Here is a 17,061-nt window from a genome sequence, read left to right as displayed (position 1 = left end):
TGAGCATAACAAGTCTGCAAGAATCAAGTGTGGATGTTGTAAGAAGGCAACTGCAGTGTTTTGCCACAAGAATGGATGAACTTTTATTACTGGGTTCATACAAGTAAACTACGGTCAGTCTCCTTTAAATCAGTGCAAACCCAGGACGGCTGGGTAAATCCTTAGTTGATGGGACAAGTACAAAAGCATTCAGTCACTTAAGGCGGCAGGTCATGAACAAAGACCAGCTGGTCTGCAGTTAAACATTCAGTCAGCAGTGAAGATCCTCGCAGCGATGTCATCTAATAACCAGTCCACGCCGGCTAACAAGTTCTCTCCTGTTACTGCACTGCAACCAATGATACACCAGTGATGACTTTTGATGTTATCCAGGGCCAGCGCCTGCAGAAGAACAAAGTGTCAGCATCCACCGTGATATATGCAACTACATCATTGCTGAAATGCAGTGTCAAGTGGGTGCAGGGCTCACCTCTCGTATTGCCTCTTTGGACAGAGCTCCTGGTAAATCCTGTTTGTTGGCAAAAACCAGCAGCGTTGCACCAGCTAACCTCTGCAAAGAACGGAGCGCAGCTTATTTAAAAATAGCATAACGTGTTCATACTGAAATCAAATTTACATATTTTGACTCTGGCTTTTAGGGGTGTTTGTCCATGGAGGCCAGTGTGAGTTGCCCAGTTTTGAAAATATCTTAAAAGATATAGAAAGTCCAGACAACTCAGAAAAACAAGATTGATAAAAATGATTAAAGATTTGCTTTCTATTAAAGATAAATGGATACTTCTGATCCGTTTGGGCGAAATATTCCTTTTAAATGACAGGCGGAATACCAGGGTTAAGGCTGGTATTCAGGACTAGTGAGTGTCACATTTTTACACACCTACCCTTCTGGTCTAAGGGTTACCGCAAACCCATTACGTTTATATTAAACTCCTTTTATCCTTTAAAAAACAAAACAACCAAAATAAAGGATTCTGTCACTCCACTGTGTGTCATTCCCATATACCTCCTCCAGGAGGAGTGCGCTGAGCTCCTGTCTGCAGTCTTCCAGTCTGAGTCTGTCTGCGCTGTCCACCACCCACACCAGCCCATCTGTGCTCTCAAAGTAGTTCCTCCAGTAGGAGCGCAGTGACTTCTGACCGCCTACGTCCCAAATATTCAGTTTAAACCTGGAAACACAAGGAGTGGGAGGCATGAATGGAAATGTACAGACTGAGCTAGAAAAAAAAACAGGTCTAAAGAATACTTTTGTACATTAACACAGGAGGTTTTCAGCGAACATTTGCCTCCGTTCTACTTTTAAATACCGTACGAACCACAAGTTGGCAAGCAGACTGAGAGCGAAGTGCTCTGATATAGTCCCATTTGGTTTTATGGTAAGATGGGGCCTGATTATTTAAGAGATGAAGGATTTTAACTTTGATTCTGGATTTAACAGGCTGACACACAGAAATAAAAGCCAAATCAAAGGCGCCACAGGCGGAAGGAAAAAGAGGCAAATAGATCTGAAGGGATAAAGCATTTCCTGTGACTTTTATTCTTTATTACACTGAAGCTTCATTTATTATTTGTCATGGTTTTCACACAAGACAATACACAAAACCTACTTTCATATTCATATAGGCACATTTTAATTTTAGATTATTATATCGAAAATCTTTGAAAATTTTACGTGACTAGATTCGTTTTTTTGTTTTTTTTTACGAAACATGGGTGTCAAAGCAACGTGCGTGTGCGCGTGTTTGAGCCCGTGCGCGCGTTACCCTTTGTGCTCCAGCGTTTTGATGTTGAAGCCCAGTGTGGGAGAGATGGTGCTGACGTCCTCCCCGTTGAATTTTTTCAAGATGGTCGTCTTCCCCGCGTTGTCCAGACCTCTGCACGCGCCAGGTTAAAGACAACTCACACACCTGAGGGGTTTTAATCGATTAATCAGCGTCTCGTATATTTACTGGAATACGTGTAATAGCTAGCATAGCAAGAAGGATGAATCCGCACAGAGGAAAAATAAAGAGAAAGGCGTTATCCGGCATCTTTATCTAACGACACAGACACACAGAGAAGCTTGCGGGTTCTTATTTGATACATGTATAGTTATAATAAACCAAGTGCACGAATGCCACTTTGTTTTCAGCCTAGCCAAACCTGTCACAGAAAGGATACAGCATCAGCAGCCTCATCTCGCGCTCCTTCTGTTTCATCTTCTTCAAAATTGTTAGTAAACCCATCGTGACGCTGCCCCGTTTAACTGTTATACTGTAATAAATGTATGTTATAATTTTAAAGTTTAGTATGATAATGTTCGGCTCTCATAAGCAGCATTGCAACTCAGGAAGAAGCCACAGTGCTAATCCCGCCCCACGTAGCCACCGATTGGCTTGTTTTGCAGCAAGAGAACGTGGATTGGTTGCTTTTAACTTCCGGCGCCGGCAGATTGGTCAGTGTGCATTTTTAAGGTGTGGCCGGGCTGTGGAGGCCAGAGAACTACTGTGATGGTTTGCGGCAGCGCCTACTTGTGTCTGTTGTGGAAATTACACATTTGAGTCGGTTTGGGGAATGTTCTAATTTTCAAAATAGAAAATTTTAACGATCTTGTGAAAATGAAAACAAGCATCAGAAATGTGAACATTTTTACATTTAGGAGTTATAAATGTGAAAAATCCTATAGCTGCTTGAATGTTAATAAATGGTTAACACTCTTTATGGAACCATTGAGACTCATTTAGGAAGCAGCTATTTTTACCACAGTTTTCAACCACTGAATCCACTTTACAGATTTTTGCAAAGATTTCTTAGGCGCTTCTTTTCTAACTTTTAACAAAATACACTGGAAAAATTGCAATGACACCTTTTTAGGATAAATGTGATTTATTAATAAATATTAATTTATTAATAAATATTTATTAATATTATTAATAAATATTAATAAATCTAATTAAAAATCTAATTAAAAATCTAATTAATCTAAGTTAATATACAGAGAACCAAAGAAAATAAATACAGTTCAGGCTCTGTAGTCCAAAGCTTTACCATACCAGCTCTTTCCCTCTTCTTCTTCTTCTTCTTCTTCTTCTTCTTAAAAAATAAATTAAAACAAAAACATAGTTTCTTAAACTGTGAAGTAAAATCTGAGTTGTTTAATTTTTTTTCTTGCGTGATTTACTTAAGATAACAAAACAATTTAAATTAACAAGATTTTTTATGCGGGAATTACACAAGTCAGTTAATCTAAATGTAAAATATGAATTTGTTTAGAGAAAACATAATATATTTAAGTAAGATGTGACATTTCTAACAATAATTGGTCTAAAATAACTAATTTAATCTATTTACATTAAGTAAAACATATTATTATAAATAGCTCTCCCTCACAGGGAGCTGGTGTGGATGTGGTCAAATGTCATTGTATGCAAATACTTCTGCAGCGGTGACTTCACAAGATGGTGAAAATCAAGATTTTTTTGTGGATATTTGTGATTGATAGTGATGCTGTTTTTCACACTCTGTACTTCTGCAGCGTTCCTAAGCAGTCAGCTTATTTTAGAACAGTTTTCACTTTCACTACTGACTTTAATTACTCTTCTCTGGCCCCGGTGGCGCCAGTGTCCGGCAGCCTCGCCTCTGTCAGTGCGCCCCAGGGTGGCTGTGGCTACAATGTAGCTTGAAATCACCAGTGTGTGAATGTGTGTGTGAATGGGTGGATGACTGGTTGTGTAAAGCGCTTTGGGGTCCTTAGGGACTAGTAAAAGCGCTATACAAATACAGGCCATTTACCATTTCTCTCCAGAGCATGCCGCCACCTGCTCCCTGCTTTCATTACAGATTATAATGTCATGTGCAAACATCAGAGTTGCTGGAGAGTTCTGGCTCCTCATCTGCCAACCTGCCCATCATCACTGCAAACAAGAAGGGGCAAGATGGTAATCCTATCCCCTGGCTCACTGTCCTCATACATGTCCTGCACCACCCTCACATACTTCTCAGCTGCTCCTGACTTCCTGATGCAGCACCACTGTTCCTCTTGTCTGACCTATCCTATATTTTCTCTCGATCCTTAAGAACACAGTGCAACTCCTTCTGACCTTCTCTAAACTCCTCCATCAACACAGTCAAAGCAAACATCACCTCTGTAGTGCTCTTACTCTCCATACTGCTGCTCACTGATCGTCACCTCTGTTCTTAACCTAGCTTCAGCAACTCTTCAGCACATCTTTCCTGTAGCTTTATGGTATGGCTCATCAGCTTTATCTCTCTGTAGTTACTACAGCTTTGCACATTACCATTTTTCTTCTAAATCAGTAGCTATACTTCTCCATTTTTCAGGCATCCTCTCACTCTCCAAGATTAAAAAGTCCCTTGCCATTTTTCCTAGATTTCTTCCCCTCCACATGTACATTACTAGTCAAAAGTTTGGACACCTTCTCATTTAATCTTTTTTCTTTATTTTCATGACTATTTACATTGTAGATTCTCACTGAAGGCATCAACTTATGTAGTGAACACAAAAGTGTGAAATAACTCAAAACGTGTTTTTCAAAATAGCCTCCCTTTGCTTTGATTACTGCTTTGCACACTCTTGGCATTGTCTCTATGAGCTTCATGAGGTCGTCACCTGAAATGGTTTTCCAACAGTCTTGAAGAAGTTTCCAGAGATGCTGAGCACTTGCTGGCCCTTTTGCCTTCACTCTGAGGTCCATCTCATCCCAAACCATCTCCATTGGGTTTAGGTCAGGTGACTGTGGAGATCAGGCCATCTGGTGCAGCACTCCATCACTCTGCTTCTTGGTCAAATAGCTGTTACACAGCCTGAAGGTTTGTTTTGGGTTCATTGTCCTGTTGAGAAATAAATGATGGTCCAACTAAAGGCAAACCCGAGAGGATGGCATGTTGCTGCAGGATGCTGTGGTAGCCATGCTGGTTCAGTGTGCCTTCAGTTTTCAGTAAATGCCCAACATTGTCACCAGCAAAGCATCTTCACCCTTCTCCTCCATGCTTCATGGTGGGAACCATGAATGTAGAGACCATCTATTCACCTTTTCTGTATCGCACAAAGAAACAGCAAGTGGAACCAAACATCTCAAATTTGGACTCATCAGACCAAAGCACAGATGTCCACTGGTCTAATGTTCATTCCTTCTGTATCCTCACCCAAACAAATCTCTTCTGCTTGTTGCTTTTCTTTGGAGTTGTTTCTTAGCAGCTATTTGACCATAAAGGCCTGATTCATGCAGTCTGAACAGTTGATGTAGAGATGTGTCTGCTACTGGAACTCTGTGTGGCATTTATCTGGGCTCTAATCTGAGGCTGCTGACTCAGATGAATTTATCCTCAGTAGCAGAGATGACTCTTGGTCTTCCTTTCCTGGGTGGTCCTCGTGTGAGCCAGTTTCATCAGAGCGATTGATGGTTTTTGTGACTCCACTTTGGGACACATTCAAATTTTGACTGACTTAGATTCAGATCTTAAAGAAATTACAGATTATCGTTTCACTTTAAATATGAGATTGGTTGCCATAAAATGAATTCTAACAGTTGTCAAATAAGACAGTCAACTGTGTACCATCCTGACTTCTGCACAGTACAACCGATGGTCCCAACCCCATTAAGAAGGCAAGAAATTCCACAATAACCCTGATGAGGCAGACCTGTGACAGAAAAAACATTTGTCAACAAAGCGTGGCTACTTTCTAGGAATCTAAAATATAAAACATATTTAGAGCTGTTTATCAATGTTTTCTTTGTTACATAATTCCATATGTCTTGCTTAATAACATTTGATGTATCTACAATATAGAAAGTAGTAAAAATAAAGAAAAACCATTAAATGGAAAGGTGTGTCCAAACCTTTGACTGGTAGTGTATGTCATTTGGACGAACCACCTTTGCACTCTTCATTCTCTTCATAGCTGCCCTCACTTCGTCCTGTCTTATCCATGTTCCACCCATCTTACTCTTTCTTACATTTTCTACACCCATCAGTTCCTCAAAAGTATTTCTTCCATCTTGTCAACACCCTGACTTGACTCATTAGCACATTTCCAACTCTATCCTTAATCACCCCAACCTGCTGCGCATCCTTTCCAGCTCGATCTCTGTCTAGCCAATTGACAAGTTATTTTCGCCTTCCTTTATTGTCGAGACTCAAATTCAATGCACTCTAAACATTTTTTCTTGCTGTACACTTAGCTTCTCAGTTCTTCTTTGCACTTTGTTCATTTCCCACTTTTTTTTTTGTCTTTTTCTTTTTTTCTAGACTCTTCCTTCAAATGCTTTCCCGTATGTCTTTAATTCACCACCAACTTTCCCTTTCTAATTTCCTGTCAAGAGGATACACCACCTACCTTGTTGGTACTTTCCCTCACTACTTCAGCTGGAAAACATTTTCACTCTTTAACACCAGGAATAGCAGCATTTGGGGTTTTTTTTGGTTTGTTTGTTTTTTTTTAGGAAAAACCGAATATATCATACAGTGGATGTATTTAGAGCACTTGTCTTGTTCTACATTTTGTCACTTTACAGCCTTACACTAAAAAAAAGGATTACATTAATTTTTCCAATCACAATACCCCATATTTACAAAGTGAGAAAAATGAATGTATTCATTTTTGGAATAAGGCTGTAACAATGCAAAAAGTAGAACAAGTGAAGTACTGTGAACACTTCCCAGATGCGTTGTATTTTAAACTTTCCAGCCCTTCAAGCCCTGCAGTGAGCCGGATTGGATCCCTTGGTGAGTCTGGTCTGGTCCTCGGACCAAATGTTTGACATCTCAGAGATAAAATGTTACATTTCAAATTTGAGACAATAGTGTAAAAAAGTAAATCAAGGGCAGCTTCTAATATTAAGCTAAGTTTAAAGGAGAGAAAGAAAATAGAATAGAATGCATTTTATTGTCACTATACACATGTGCAATGACATGCAGACAAAACAAACAAACCCTTCAGCCTACAGACTGGATCAGGTATCTTTGAAAATCCCATGAGTTAGCCATTTCTTCTTGGCTTAGAAGACCTGAAGCCCTCAGAGCTCAAATGTTTCTGTGGAAAGTTACATCATTTTCTGCCGAGAACTCTTCCAAGCGCTGGCTTGTTTCTGGAGGCTTGGACAACAATTTCCTGGCAATCCGCTTTAGAAATTCCCTGCACGTGGGGAAGGAGACACCTTAGTCTGTATATGGTCAGCAGACCCGAGCTCTTCCTGCCCCTGTGAAACTTTCCCCAGCCATTTAACATAACCCATTCATGTGCTGTCGGAAATTAGGGTTTCACACGTTGGTCGTTTCACAATCCGGACCTTAAAAGTGTGAAGCTAACATGTCAGAGATGTTAGCAGAAAAACACGGATTTACTGCGTGACGTGAAGCTGCACAACAATGTGCGTGTGTGAGAGATAAACCGACTGCACTTTGTAAGCACGTGTGGGGAGTGAAACTAACATGCTGCACGTGAAAGCAGCACGCCCACCCCCTCCAGCTTTGCATGGCAACGGGTCAATTTAAAATAAAGAGAAACCGAAAGAGAAAGAGAACCGCAGCATCATGTTGCATCATCTGTTGCCAAACCTGCTGAACTCATAAGTCATCAGATAAAGCGACCAAGCGCCTCATTCAGCGCCACACAGTCACCAAGCAACACATCCGATGTTAGTCTGTAGCACGGCAACAGGTCCCAGCATTACCTGCTCTGTAACCTGGACTCCTGCTCTGTCCTGATATCCTGATAATCGCGTATGAATGGATACGGCTTCCCGTGCTGCACTCATGGTCCAAGACAGGTGAAAGCGTCGTGCTGCCGCAGGCGACCAGCCGACAGGTGAGCCAGTCTGCTGCAGGAGCGTGGGTCAAGATGTCCCCGTTATACATGGACTCCGGGTCCGGGTCCGAGTCCGCCAGCCCCAGCAGTACTGCAGGATCGGTAAGTTCCTCTTTCTCGTGTCTTGACTCGATCATCAAATCCCCGTATTCAGGTCATCCTATGGACCTTTTCACGCTGTTGATGCTAAGAGTAACCTTATGTGATGTAAAATTCACACAGATACTGGTTATAATAATCTTCTGATTAATGAACCTCTGGCTTTTTTCCTTTTTACACTGTAAATAAAAAGGATATATTATTAAAGCTAAAGTTATAATTATTATCATTATTTTATAGTAATATACAGCAATATATAGTAATATATAGTATTAATTATTAGTCATGCTAGTTATAATCATCATCCACTGCCTCTAAAACCACTATTTATCAACTCAGATCCACTTTAAGCCCTCCAAACAGATCTGTTTGTAAAATAAGTGATTTATTTAAATTTCATTTAAATTATTAGTACCTTAATTATCATTATTGTTATTAGTTTTTAAGCTGAGTATTGGTCTTCCACCTCTGGTGCCCTGAACCCTCAGTTCATGTCCGGCTCAGGTTATTTACTGCAGTTATCGTGTGTGTGTTTGCAAAGTATACACAGATTGTATGTACTGCCTGTAGAACAGTCAGCAACAGCTGTGCTGAGAGAAAATTGAACTCATGAAATGAATGGAAGGTGTAGTCTAATAAAGACCTGAATTATTGTGTGCAATAAAAAGAATCTTCCTTGTTATTTGTCATATGGTTTGTCAGCCCTCGCCTTTGCTTCGCATCACGCGCTGCATCAAAGCAGTTCACGTATTATTGACCCGCTTTATTTTGAAGGGCCACACGTACTGTCTCATGTGATTGGTTTGTCTCATGACCTTGTAAGTCATGTTATACCTTTAAAACAAAATTGCGGTATCGAAATGAAATCGATACACGCCCTTTAAAAAGAAGAAAGCCATAGTCAAAATAGAAGTGCATACTTGAACGCCCACTGTGTCACTGTGCGGTCTAATTAACCCCAGATATTTCTCCTTAATTCTGTCGTTGTTTTGGCAGGAGAGAGAAAGAGGGGGACAACAGATGGGACCCAGAGGGACAAAAAGACGGGAGAAGAACAGGGATGCGGCGAGGAAGAGCCGCAGAAAACAGACAGAGAGAGCAGATGAACTTCATGAGGTCTGACTCCTTTCCCCCTCTGCTTCCTTCCATTGTCATCCTCTGACTCTGTCACTTTCTGTCTCCTTTTCACACACAGCCTGTTTGATGAGCAGTGTGTGTGTGCACGCGCATATTGTGTAATCTGGCAGCATGCTTACAGGCGTTTCTTGTAAATAGCCTGCTTTAGGAGAAGGACTTTCACTCCCTCTGCTTTGCCCTCCCTATCAGCCCTCCCTTTCCTGTCTGCCATCCACACACACATATACACACGCACACACACAGACGCATTTGTTTTCAATCTGTACTTGCCTGTCTTTTTTTTTTTCCCCTGGGAGGCGGGTGCAAATTCCACAGGTCAGGGTACACATCCACACACACGGACATGCTTCCCAGAGCACTCAGTCAGATTTCTAAAGTATCTTTGATAACCGCGTGCTTACACACAAGCCTAACAGCACATAGCCCTGAAAACTGTTTCAAGGTCATACATGCATTACAGTTATGACAACTATTAGAAGGGTTATTGTAAAAATGTGGTGTTCAAGATTTCTTACTGAGATTTGAAGCCCATCCATTGAAGCAGAAAGTATTCAGGTGGCGGTGTTCTCTAAAATACTGAAATAATGTTAGCTACTAGCTACATGAAGAGCTAAATGGAACTAAGTTATAGTGCATCGTCATATGCTGGTGATTTTGATAAGCAGTGGCACACAGTTGTACACACAGTTAATCTGGTGATGTGCATCTTTAAGCACGGTGGGAATGCCGTATCTTAGCACGCTTCCTGTGTTGCGTTCACTTCACTGGTCACCTGCTTTGGTTGTTTGTGAGACCTTTAATAGGTTCCTCTTGTCTTATCTTGCTAAACTTTGCACTTCTGTATTCCAGCCAGATTACTTGGCTCATAGTTTTAAAATTTCTCCCGTCACATGAGATCTGCAGTTTCGTTTGATAATTTGATACATTTGATAATTATGCTTCATATGTATATATATTTCTGTACAATTTTCTTTAGCCTAGGTCAATTTTTTTTCCTAATACTATCTTAAAAAATTTGCCATTTCCAATTCCAAAAAAGTATGAGTGGACATGAGGATGAGCCTAAGCCACAGAGTCCTATTTAACCAACAGGTTGAGTAGTACAAATTCAGGTTTCTGTGCAGTAAAAAGAAGCATTTGTTCTCCTGTCATGTCACTAATCTGATTCGTCCGTCGGTTCACGCTCATAAAATGTGTTTAATTACTCTCATTCTGACAAAGAGAAAACAAAACCACCGGTTTGCTGTGCTGCACCCGAGCTCGTGCTCTTTTACTACCACTAAGCTCTATTTTCCTTTTAGATTACATCCTACCTGTTGTAACCTGCTCAATATGTCTGCGTGTACCAAATTTATGAATGGGTGTGAATGTGTGTGCGTGTCTTTTTTGTGTCGGGAACTCGCACTTTCGCTTTCCCTCTTTCCTTCTCTTTCAGTTCTGCTGCGTGTGTGTGTGCTTCACTTGAAGTTCTGGGAAGTGTCGTTGCCACAAGCCACTCGAACTTGTTAAAAACTCAAAGTTGTGTCAGCAGCTTACAATTCAATGGGACAGAGACCGTGACTCACAACTGCATAGCACAGCTCTGACTCTTCTTCAGGGCAACTGTCAAGTTTACACTTTAATGTTAAAAGTAGACGAATGTTAGCTGTGCTGAAGTGACGGCTCATTAGAGTAGATTTGAATGGGTCACAGTTCAAAATAATCCTTAGTTAAATCTTAAACTGGTACGCTGGTGTAGCCGCTGATTTCACCCATTCCTTTAAAAGCTCCTCTTTTATGTAGAGGTTAAAGTGGGATTTGGCAGCTGTGGGAACCTTACTGCTGGGTGAAAATAGTCACTTAGAGACAAGCTGCATATTAATTTTTGAACTCAACAGTAGATTTTGTGTGTGTGTGTGCAGGCTCTGCCACAAAACTGCTAACTAACTACTGTAACTTGCACCACAATGACTAGTATTTTCATGCAACCTTCACAATTTTGCAATATATAGATAAAAAAAATAGTATGATTAGCAGCAAATCATGTGTAGATTCAAGTACTGCAAGTAAGATATGCATTTCCATTTTATCAAATGTCCCTTGCTGAAAAGTTCTTAACTTTGAAAACAGTTTATCATCTTCTTCTCCTGTTCTCTGTTCACTCATATCTTTGAGGGTGTTGTATGCTGACCTCCTTTTTCTTCTGTTCTTAGGAACTACATTTTTTTTGGAAACTAAGCAGATATCTCCATGCTGTCAGCTGAAAGCAGGCTGCAAATTAAATCATTAGTCATTATGCATTAGTCAAATCTGCCAATCACATTTAACTACTCTGTACTTTACTGAATGAGCTGGAATGCTGCTCCGGATTGTTCCGGCTCACTTTAGGCATCGCCTTAAGGCGAAATTGCCTTTCGTCAGTGTTATCTCCCTGTGTTTGCTTTGGTTAGTCGGAGATGGCCTCTAGTTTTTATGGAAGACGCTGAGTTGTCTGTGGCAGTAGTGAAATTTGGGAAGAAGTGTGACCTCAGCTAAAAACAAAGAACCTTTGCCTTCATCGTCAAAAAGTTGTGCCTTTTAACGTGTGTTGGTTTTTGAGATGAGGTACAACTTTTACTTTGAAGGTCTTTGTTCTTGTTTGCTTCTTGTTTACGCCACACTGTTTCAAGTTTATCGGCCGGCTGGTGGTTAGCTAGCAAGTGTTTGCAGGAGTTGGTGCCTTCCATGCAAACTACCGGCGACTCTGCCGGCAGCCAAAGCCGAAGAGGTGGTTATTATCCCCCCATAGTGAATGGGGGTTACCGAGGGTCATCAGCTGATCTCTAGGCCTAACTTACTGAGGTCTGACTCAGCTTTCTTATTATTATCTGCTCTTTGCGACTTGAAAGTTTGAGCAGCAGGTGATGGGGCTTCAGCCACAGCCTGTCCGAGATGACTATATTAGGCATATCCCCGGCAGATCCAAGAGTAGAAAAAAACAGTCAAAAACAGTGAATTTTATTGTTAAAGACTGAGTTCATTAGTTGTATGTATTTGAAACTATGGCCACCAATGTAACAGTATGTATATATGACCACTAAAAAAAGGAAGAGCATCTCGAAAGTGCTTTAAGTTTACCGCTAAATGTAAAGAAAACCGTTGTAAATGCTCCAAAAAGGCACGTTTATTGAGAAAGCTTTTTGCCACATTTCAATTCTAAATTTTCCTAATTGGTCCCATGCATTAGTCTGCACTTATCAGCAAGGAATCACCTTTTGTTCTCTCTCCACTGCCTACCCACTCGTTTCATGCTGATCTTGCAGCGCTGTCACTTAGGAGCAATATTTCAGTTCTCCTTTGGGGTTCTGGCGTTGGCCACACTTCATCCGCTTTATGCCTCTTGTGCTTTCTATTGCTGCAGACTCTCGGAGCCTTAAAGGAGCGTCATTAAGATTGTTACGCTGTGTCGTTTTATTACTGCGCAGCACGGGCTTGGTGTGATATTATGTGGGTGGCATGTGATTGCGTTCATTGTTTGTCCTTTGATGTATGTCTGTAATAAGTTTCTATGGCTGGTGAGCGCCTCGATTAGGGATAATAAAGATATACCTGACTTTTCTTCTTTACTGTTGATCCCTCCGCTTTGTCTTTTTTCCCCACCCCCTTATTTAATCGCTTCCTTTTCCCCTTTGCCCTCTGTCTCCTCAGGAACTCCAGAGTCTTGAGCACTCGAACTCGGCTCTTCATAAGGAGATCGCTACATTGAAAAAGGAGCTGCACCTGTTAACGACGTCGCTGGAGCGTCACGAACCTTACTGCCGCCTCCCCTCCAGCCTTGCGGGTTCTTCTTCAGCTGACTGTCAGACCAGCTCCAACCATCACGGAATCGCCGAGGCCTCGGACTCCACCGTGGCTGCTTCCTCTGCGCTCCCCTTCTCTCTGACCTCCATGACCTCCAGCCTGGGACTTCAGAGCCTTGACTGCATCAAAAGGAACCACGTCTCTCCTCCAGCTAACACAACATTAGCCTCCTCTGCTCATTCTTCACCTAAGCTCTTCAATTCCTCCTCTTCCTCCAGCCCAGTGACAGTTCCCTATTCAGCATCTTTCACCACATACACAGCTCCGCACTCTTTATTTAGCAAAGAACCTATAATGACCTCAAGCACAACAAATGGTATACCCATCTGTGACGGTCTTATTTCAAACCCCGTTCCCTCCGGTGTGCTCTCCACAGCTGCGCAGCCCACGCCGGAGCAAGACACCCTCTGTGAAATGGGTTACACAGCGGACGGATTTTTTAAGGAGAAAACATCTTTTCTAAATGCTACAGCTGACGCTACACCCCCTTATTCCCATTTAGAGGCTGGAAGTGCGGGTGTAGTAGCACCGGGTTGCGTGCCCCAGCTGCCTCCATGTCGCTTTAGTGGAAACCCAAGCAGTTCAGTTTCACCGTCTACTTTTTTACCATCACCTCTTCAAAATCCTCTTGCTCCTTCTCTTTTAGCTCCAGCCGTTTCAGGTTTGGAGACATCACCTGTGCCTTCTTTTTCCTCAAAGCAGAGTTATGATCAAGACAATACATCAAACAGTGTGTCTCTGCTCTCCCTGCTCACTGTCCCCGGTCCACTCGATATATCTCAAGCTACCTCCAGCAGCTTCGATAGGGCTCCGTCTGAACCTCCGCCATTGGCGCCACAACCAGGGGTTCCCTCAAAGGAACTTGAACTTTGTGATTTTTTCGACTGGCTCATAAGTGGGAATAATAACCAGTAGCGCTACAGAAAAGTCATTTTAATTCATGTGTTGTGAGGAGATGACCTCTGGACTCAAGCTAGTAACAAACCAAAGACTGAATGTCTTCTGTCATATTTCATATTCATACCAGATGCTACTTATTTATTGAGCTTTCTGTTACGAAAATGCAGCGATTTCATGATTGAGCTTCCATTTGGTTTGGTCACAGAAAAATTGTCAATCTGAACCCTGCGGTTTCCAGAATGCAACCAGTAGGTGACTAGATTCTCATGTATTTGTACCTCCAGCGTCACAGGTTATCTCATCCTCTCTGAGACTAAAGTAATCTTTATGTCTGCGCTTATTAGTGAGTGGCATAAAAATGCCTCCCGAACTTTGAGGGTCTTTGAGCAGAAATCTCTAATTTCAAGAACGAACGCAATAAATTCCAGTGTCTAAAAAGACATTTTTCCACAGTCAGTAATCATTTGCAGGCACCGCTCTTTCCTAAATCATGAAAAAGGAGACATAGTAAAACTGAGTCAACATGGTGAAACTTGTAACTTTTAATTTTAGATTGGGTGGAGTGGTCCTCTCACTTCCTTGCAACTTCATGGAAAGGTTACCAGAATAAATTTCCTTCTAAGCTGCAGTACAAACACAGGGCAGTGCCAAAGTTAACAACACATCCTTACTCACTTTCTTCTTCTTTTTATTTCTGTACCTTAATCTTAATTGAAGACACACATTCTCAGCACATATTCTGCTACTGCTGCTAACTGATATTTAAATCTTAAAGTGAAATCGGCCACTTTCATGAACTTGGTACAGTTACTATGAAGCCCCGGTGGGATCGCTGGCCTTCTAAATTCCCTGTGATCCACTGTGAAGGGCTGCTTTATTACAAGGTTGCATTAGGATGTAGTGATCCCAGCTATCAGAGCTAATAATGGAGCTAACTCTCTAACAGTGTAGCTCACTGGGAGTGATTGAGTCAGATTATGTTTATAACATTTTAAAGTCTTGTACAGAAAGTTTTAGTGTTTGTTTGGTCATTTTTTTTGTCACGCACTCTTATGACTTGCTTATACAAGCATGACTTCCATGTAGAAGCACACTATGAGATTAAATAACCTCTTATGTATAACCGTTGACTGGTTAACCCTTCAAAGCCTGAACTGTGAAACGATTAATTAATAATTAGTAACTATTAATTTGCATCCTGCATATTTTTGCAATTTATTCCTCTTAAATGAATCAGAAGGAACATATCTCACTGATGATGTAGACGTCAGGATGATGTAAACCCACGAAAACTCGTGTATCAGCTGTGATACACTTGGCTTTAAAAGGTTGAAGACGGACCTGCAGATGTTGTTGCTGAAGTTATTCATTTTATGTTAGTTCATAGAGCCCAAAAGGATAATTACAGCTGACGTAGAAATAAAAATCATTTCTGGATGTCAAGGGGTGGGTGATGGGGGGTGCACACAAGTATGCTGTGCATGGAGTAATGGTTTTCACCCATTATTTTTCAGGTGGATTGGGAGCAATAATTACCCTGTAATTTTAATTCATTTGTAATTTAAAAAAAATCTTTCTATAAATCAGATGCTATATTTGACGCAGCTCTTGCTTTCCATAAAAAATATAAAATTGTTGGTCCAAACTGACAATTTAACACAATTTATGTTTTAGTACATGTTTTGTGCTCATTTCAAGTGATTTGACCCTGTGAACCAGGAGGTGGATTAATGTCTTTTAAAGAAACTGCTGCTGAAAAAAGTGTTTTTTCCAAGTGATCCTTTCATTTAATTATTTTTTTTTAATTTTATATATTTGCTATTCAGCCTATATGGTATACCTGTATATTTGTGCATATGGCAGCTGTGGGGCTTTGTAGTATTTGTATTTATCATGCATCAAATAATATATTGAACAAGGAAACTAATAATAAAAATTATATTAAAATGGGTTTTATGCTTTTAAAAAAATGCTGTCCTGATTGAGTTTTTAAATTTTTTTTATTTTATAATACAGTACAATTTTCAAGCAGTTCAGCTCACTCATTCATATGTTGTTACACAACATATGAATATTTGTTTAGGGTCTATTAGCAGAATTATGCACATTCTGTAATATATAGCCAGATGTGCCTCTTGACACCAGGCAAGGCAGATGACTGTTCGGGGCACCGGGTGCCTGGTAGTGCCCTGAGGGCTGAGAAACCTTAAACTACAGCAGTGGCATCTGGACCTTCAACTGATCCACCTGTTCACAGAAGCCTTGACAGAAATAGTCTCAGTGGGTGGTCGCCTGCTGCGACCACCCACTGCGATTAAACAAAAGGCAGTCAACATCCAAAGAAGAGCTTTGAATGTCCTTCAAGAAGCCAGGAGAACTTTTCCTGAAGATTACTTGAAATAATGTCAAGAAAGCTGCCTAAGAGAGTTCAGGCTGTGACTTTCAATAACTGTACAAACTCTATTTTTGGTATTTATATCCTCATATGTTTGCAAACCTTTCAGTAAACCAGTGCATCTATTCCTCTTGTTTCTGTCAAAGCATAACAGAATGAGGAGTTACTTTTGCACAGCACTCTATAGTATTAACACTGCATAACCAGACAACCTGGTCTTGGTCACTGTTGCTAAAATAAACATGGTCTCTGCTGTAGTAATGTTTTCCTTGTTGTTTTAGAGGACTGCTGTTGGTGCTGTCAGACTACTCATAACATAATGGTGACGAATGCTGGTTGGAGGGGCCCCAACAGACTCCACAATGCCCACTGTGCACAGCTAACAACTGTAGACTGCTCTAATAAAAAGCTCCAAAATGCTGTTGAATGTTGGTTAACCAGCGCGTCTCTAACAGCACCACAGCCTCCCTGATAGCAAATGTAAAGCAGAGCATCAATGCTGCCCTGACCCACACTGTAAACTCTGTGTGTGTGTCTTTATCCCGGAAGATGACTGGGTGAACTCACCTGATACACCACATAGGGGACAAGGGTGTAATGTAAAGAAAAGGACGCATGCGCAGTTACAGCACTTACTGCACTGTAGTCTCTATGAGATAAAATAGGCTTGTGTGTGTTTATGGGGAGAAAATCAGTGTGTGTGTGACTTTGAGAAACAGATGAAAGGCGCGGATAAATGCGCCTTTAAATGCACGTGCGTGTGTGCTTACACGAGAGTGAGCGCGAGCAAGTGGCTGAGCGGGCTGAAGAACAATGGATGGGACCTGATCCTCAAAGCCAGCTTCACCTCAAATAGGAGGAGAGCAAAATGGGGGGAAAGGGAGGGGGAGGAATGGGGGGGGGGAGG

General features: G+C 41.2%; 2 protein-coding genes across 2 annotated transcripts; one reads left to right on the top strand and one right to left on the bottom strand.

The window, feature by feature from the left end:
- Positions 1 to 56: 56 nt before the first annotated feature.
- arl2 (ADP-ribosylation factor-like 2) lies at positions 57 to 2,367 on the bottom strand. Its single transcript, XM_084924436.1, has 5 exons — positions 2,158 to 2,367; positions 1,761 to 1,871; positions 1,004 to 1,166; positions 470 to 550; positions 57 to 381 (listed from the first exon to the last, which is right to left on the bottom strand). The coding sequence occupies exons 1-5, from the start codon at positions 2,220 to 2,222 to the stop codon at positions 247 to 249; spliced, it is 555 nt and encodes a 184-aa protein (XP_084780562.1). The 5' UTR covers positions 2,223 to 2,367; the 3' UTR covers positions 57 to 246.
- Positions 2,368 to 5,681: 3,314 nt separating this feature from the next.
- On the top strand, positions 5,682 to 15,700 carry batf2 (basic leucine zipper ATF-like transcription factor 2). The gene is made up of 3 exons (XM_084924435.1): positions 5,682 to 7,906; positions 8,900 to 9,019; positions 12,707 to 15,700. The coding sequence occupies exons 1-3, from the start codon at positions 7,838 to 7,840 to the stop codon at positions 13,772 to 13,774; spliced, it is 1,257 nt and encodes a 418-aa protein (XP_084780561.1). The 5' UTR covers positions 5,682 to 7,837; the 3' UTR covers positions 13,775 to 15,700.
- The last annotated feature ends 1,361 nt before the right edge of the window (positions 15,701 to 17,061 follow it).

The sequence above is a fragment of the Perissodus microlepis genome, chromosome 3, assembly GCF_051167445.1.
Source record: "Perissodus microlepis isolate ML-2025 ecotype Zambia chromosome 3, ASM5116744v1, whole genome shotgun sequence".
In the NCBI taxonomy this organism is placed as follows: domain Eukaryota; kingdom Metazoa; phylum Chordata; class Actinopteri; order Cichliformes; family Cichlidae; genus Perissodus; species Perissodus microlepis.
Note: the sequence above shows the minus strand (reverse complement) of the source record. Positions and strands in the feature narration are given on the sequence as shown.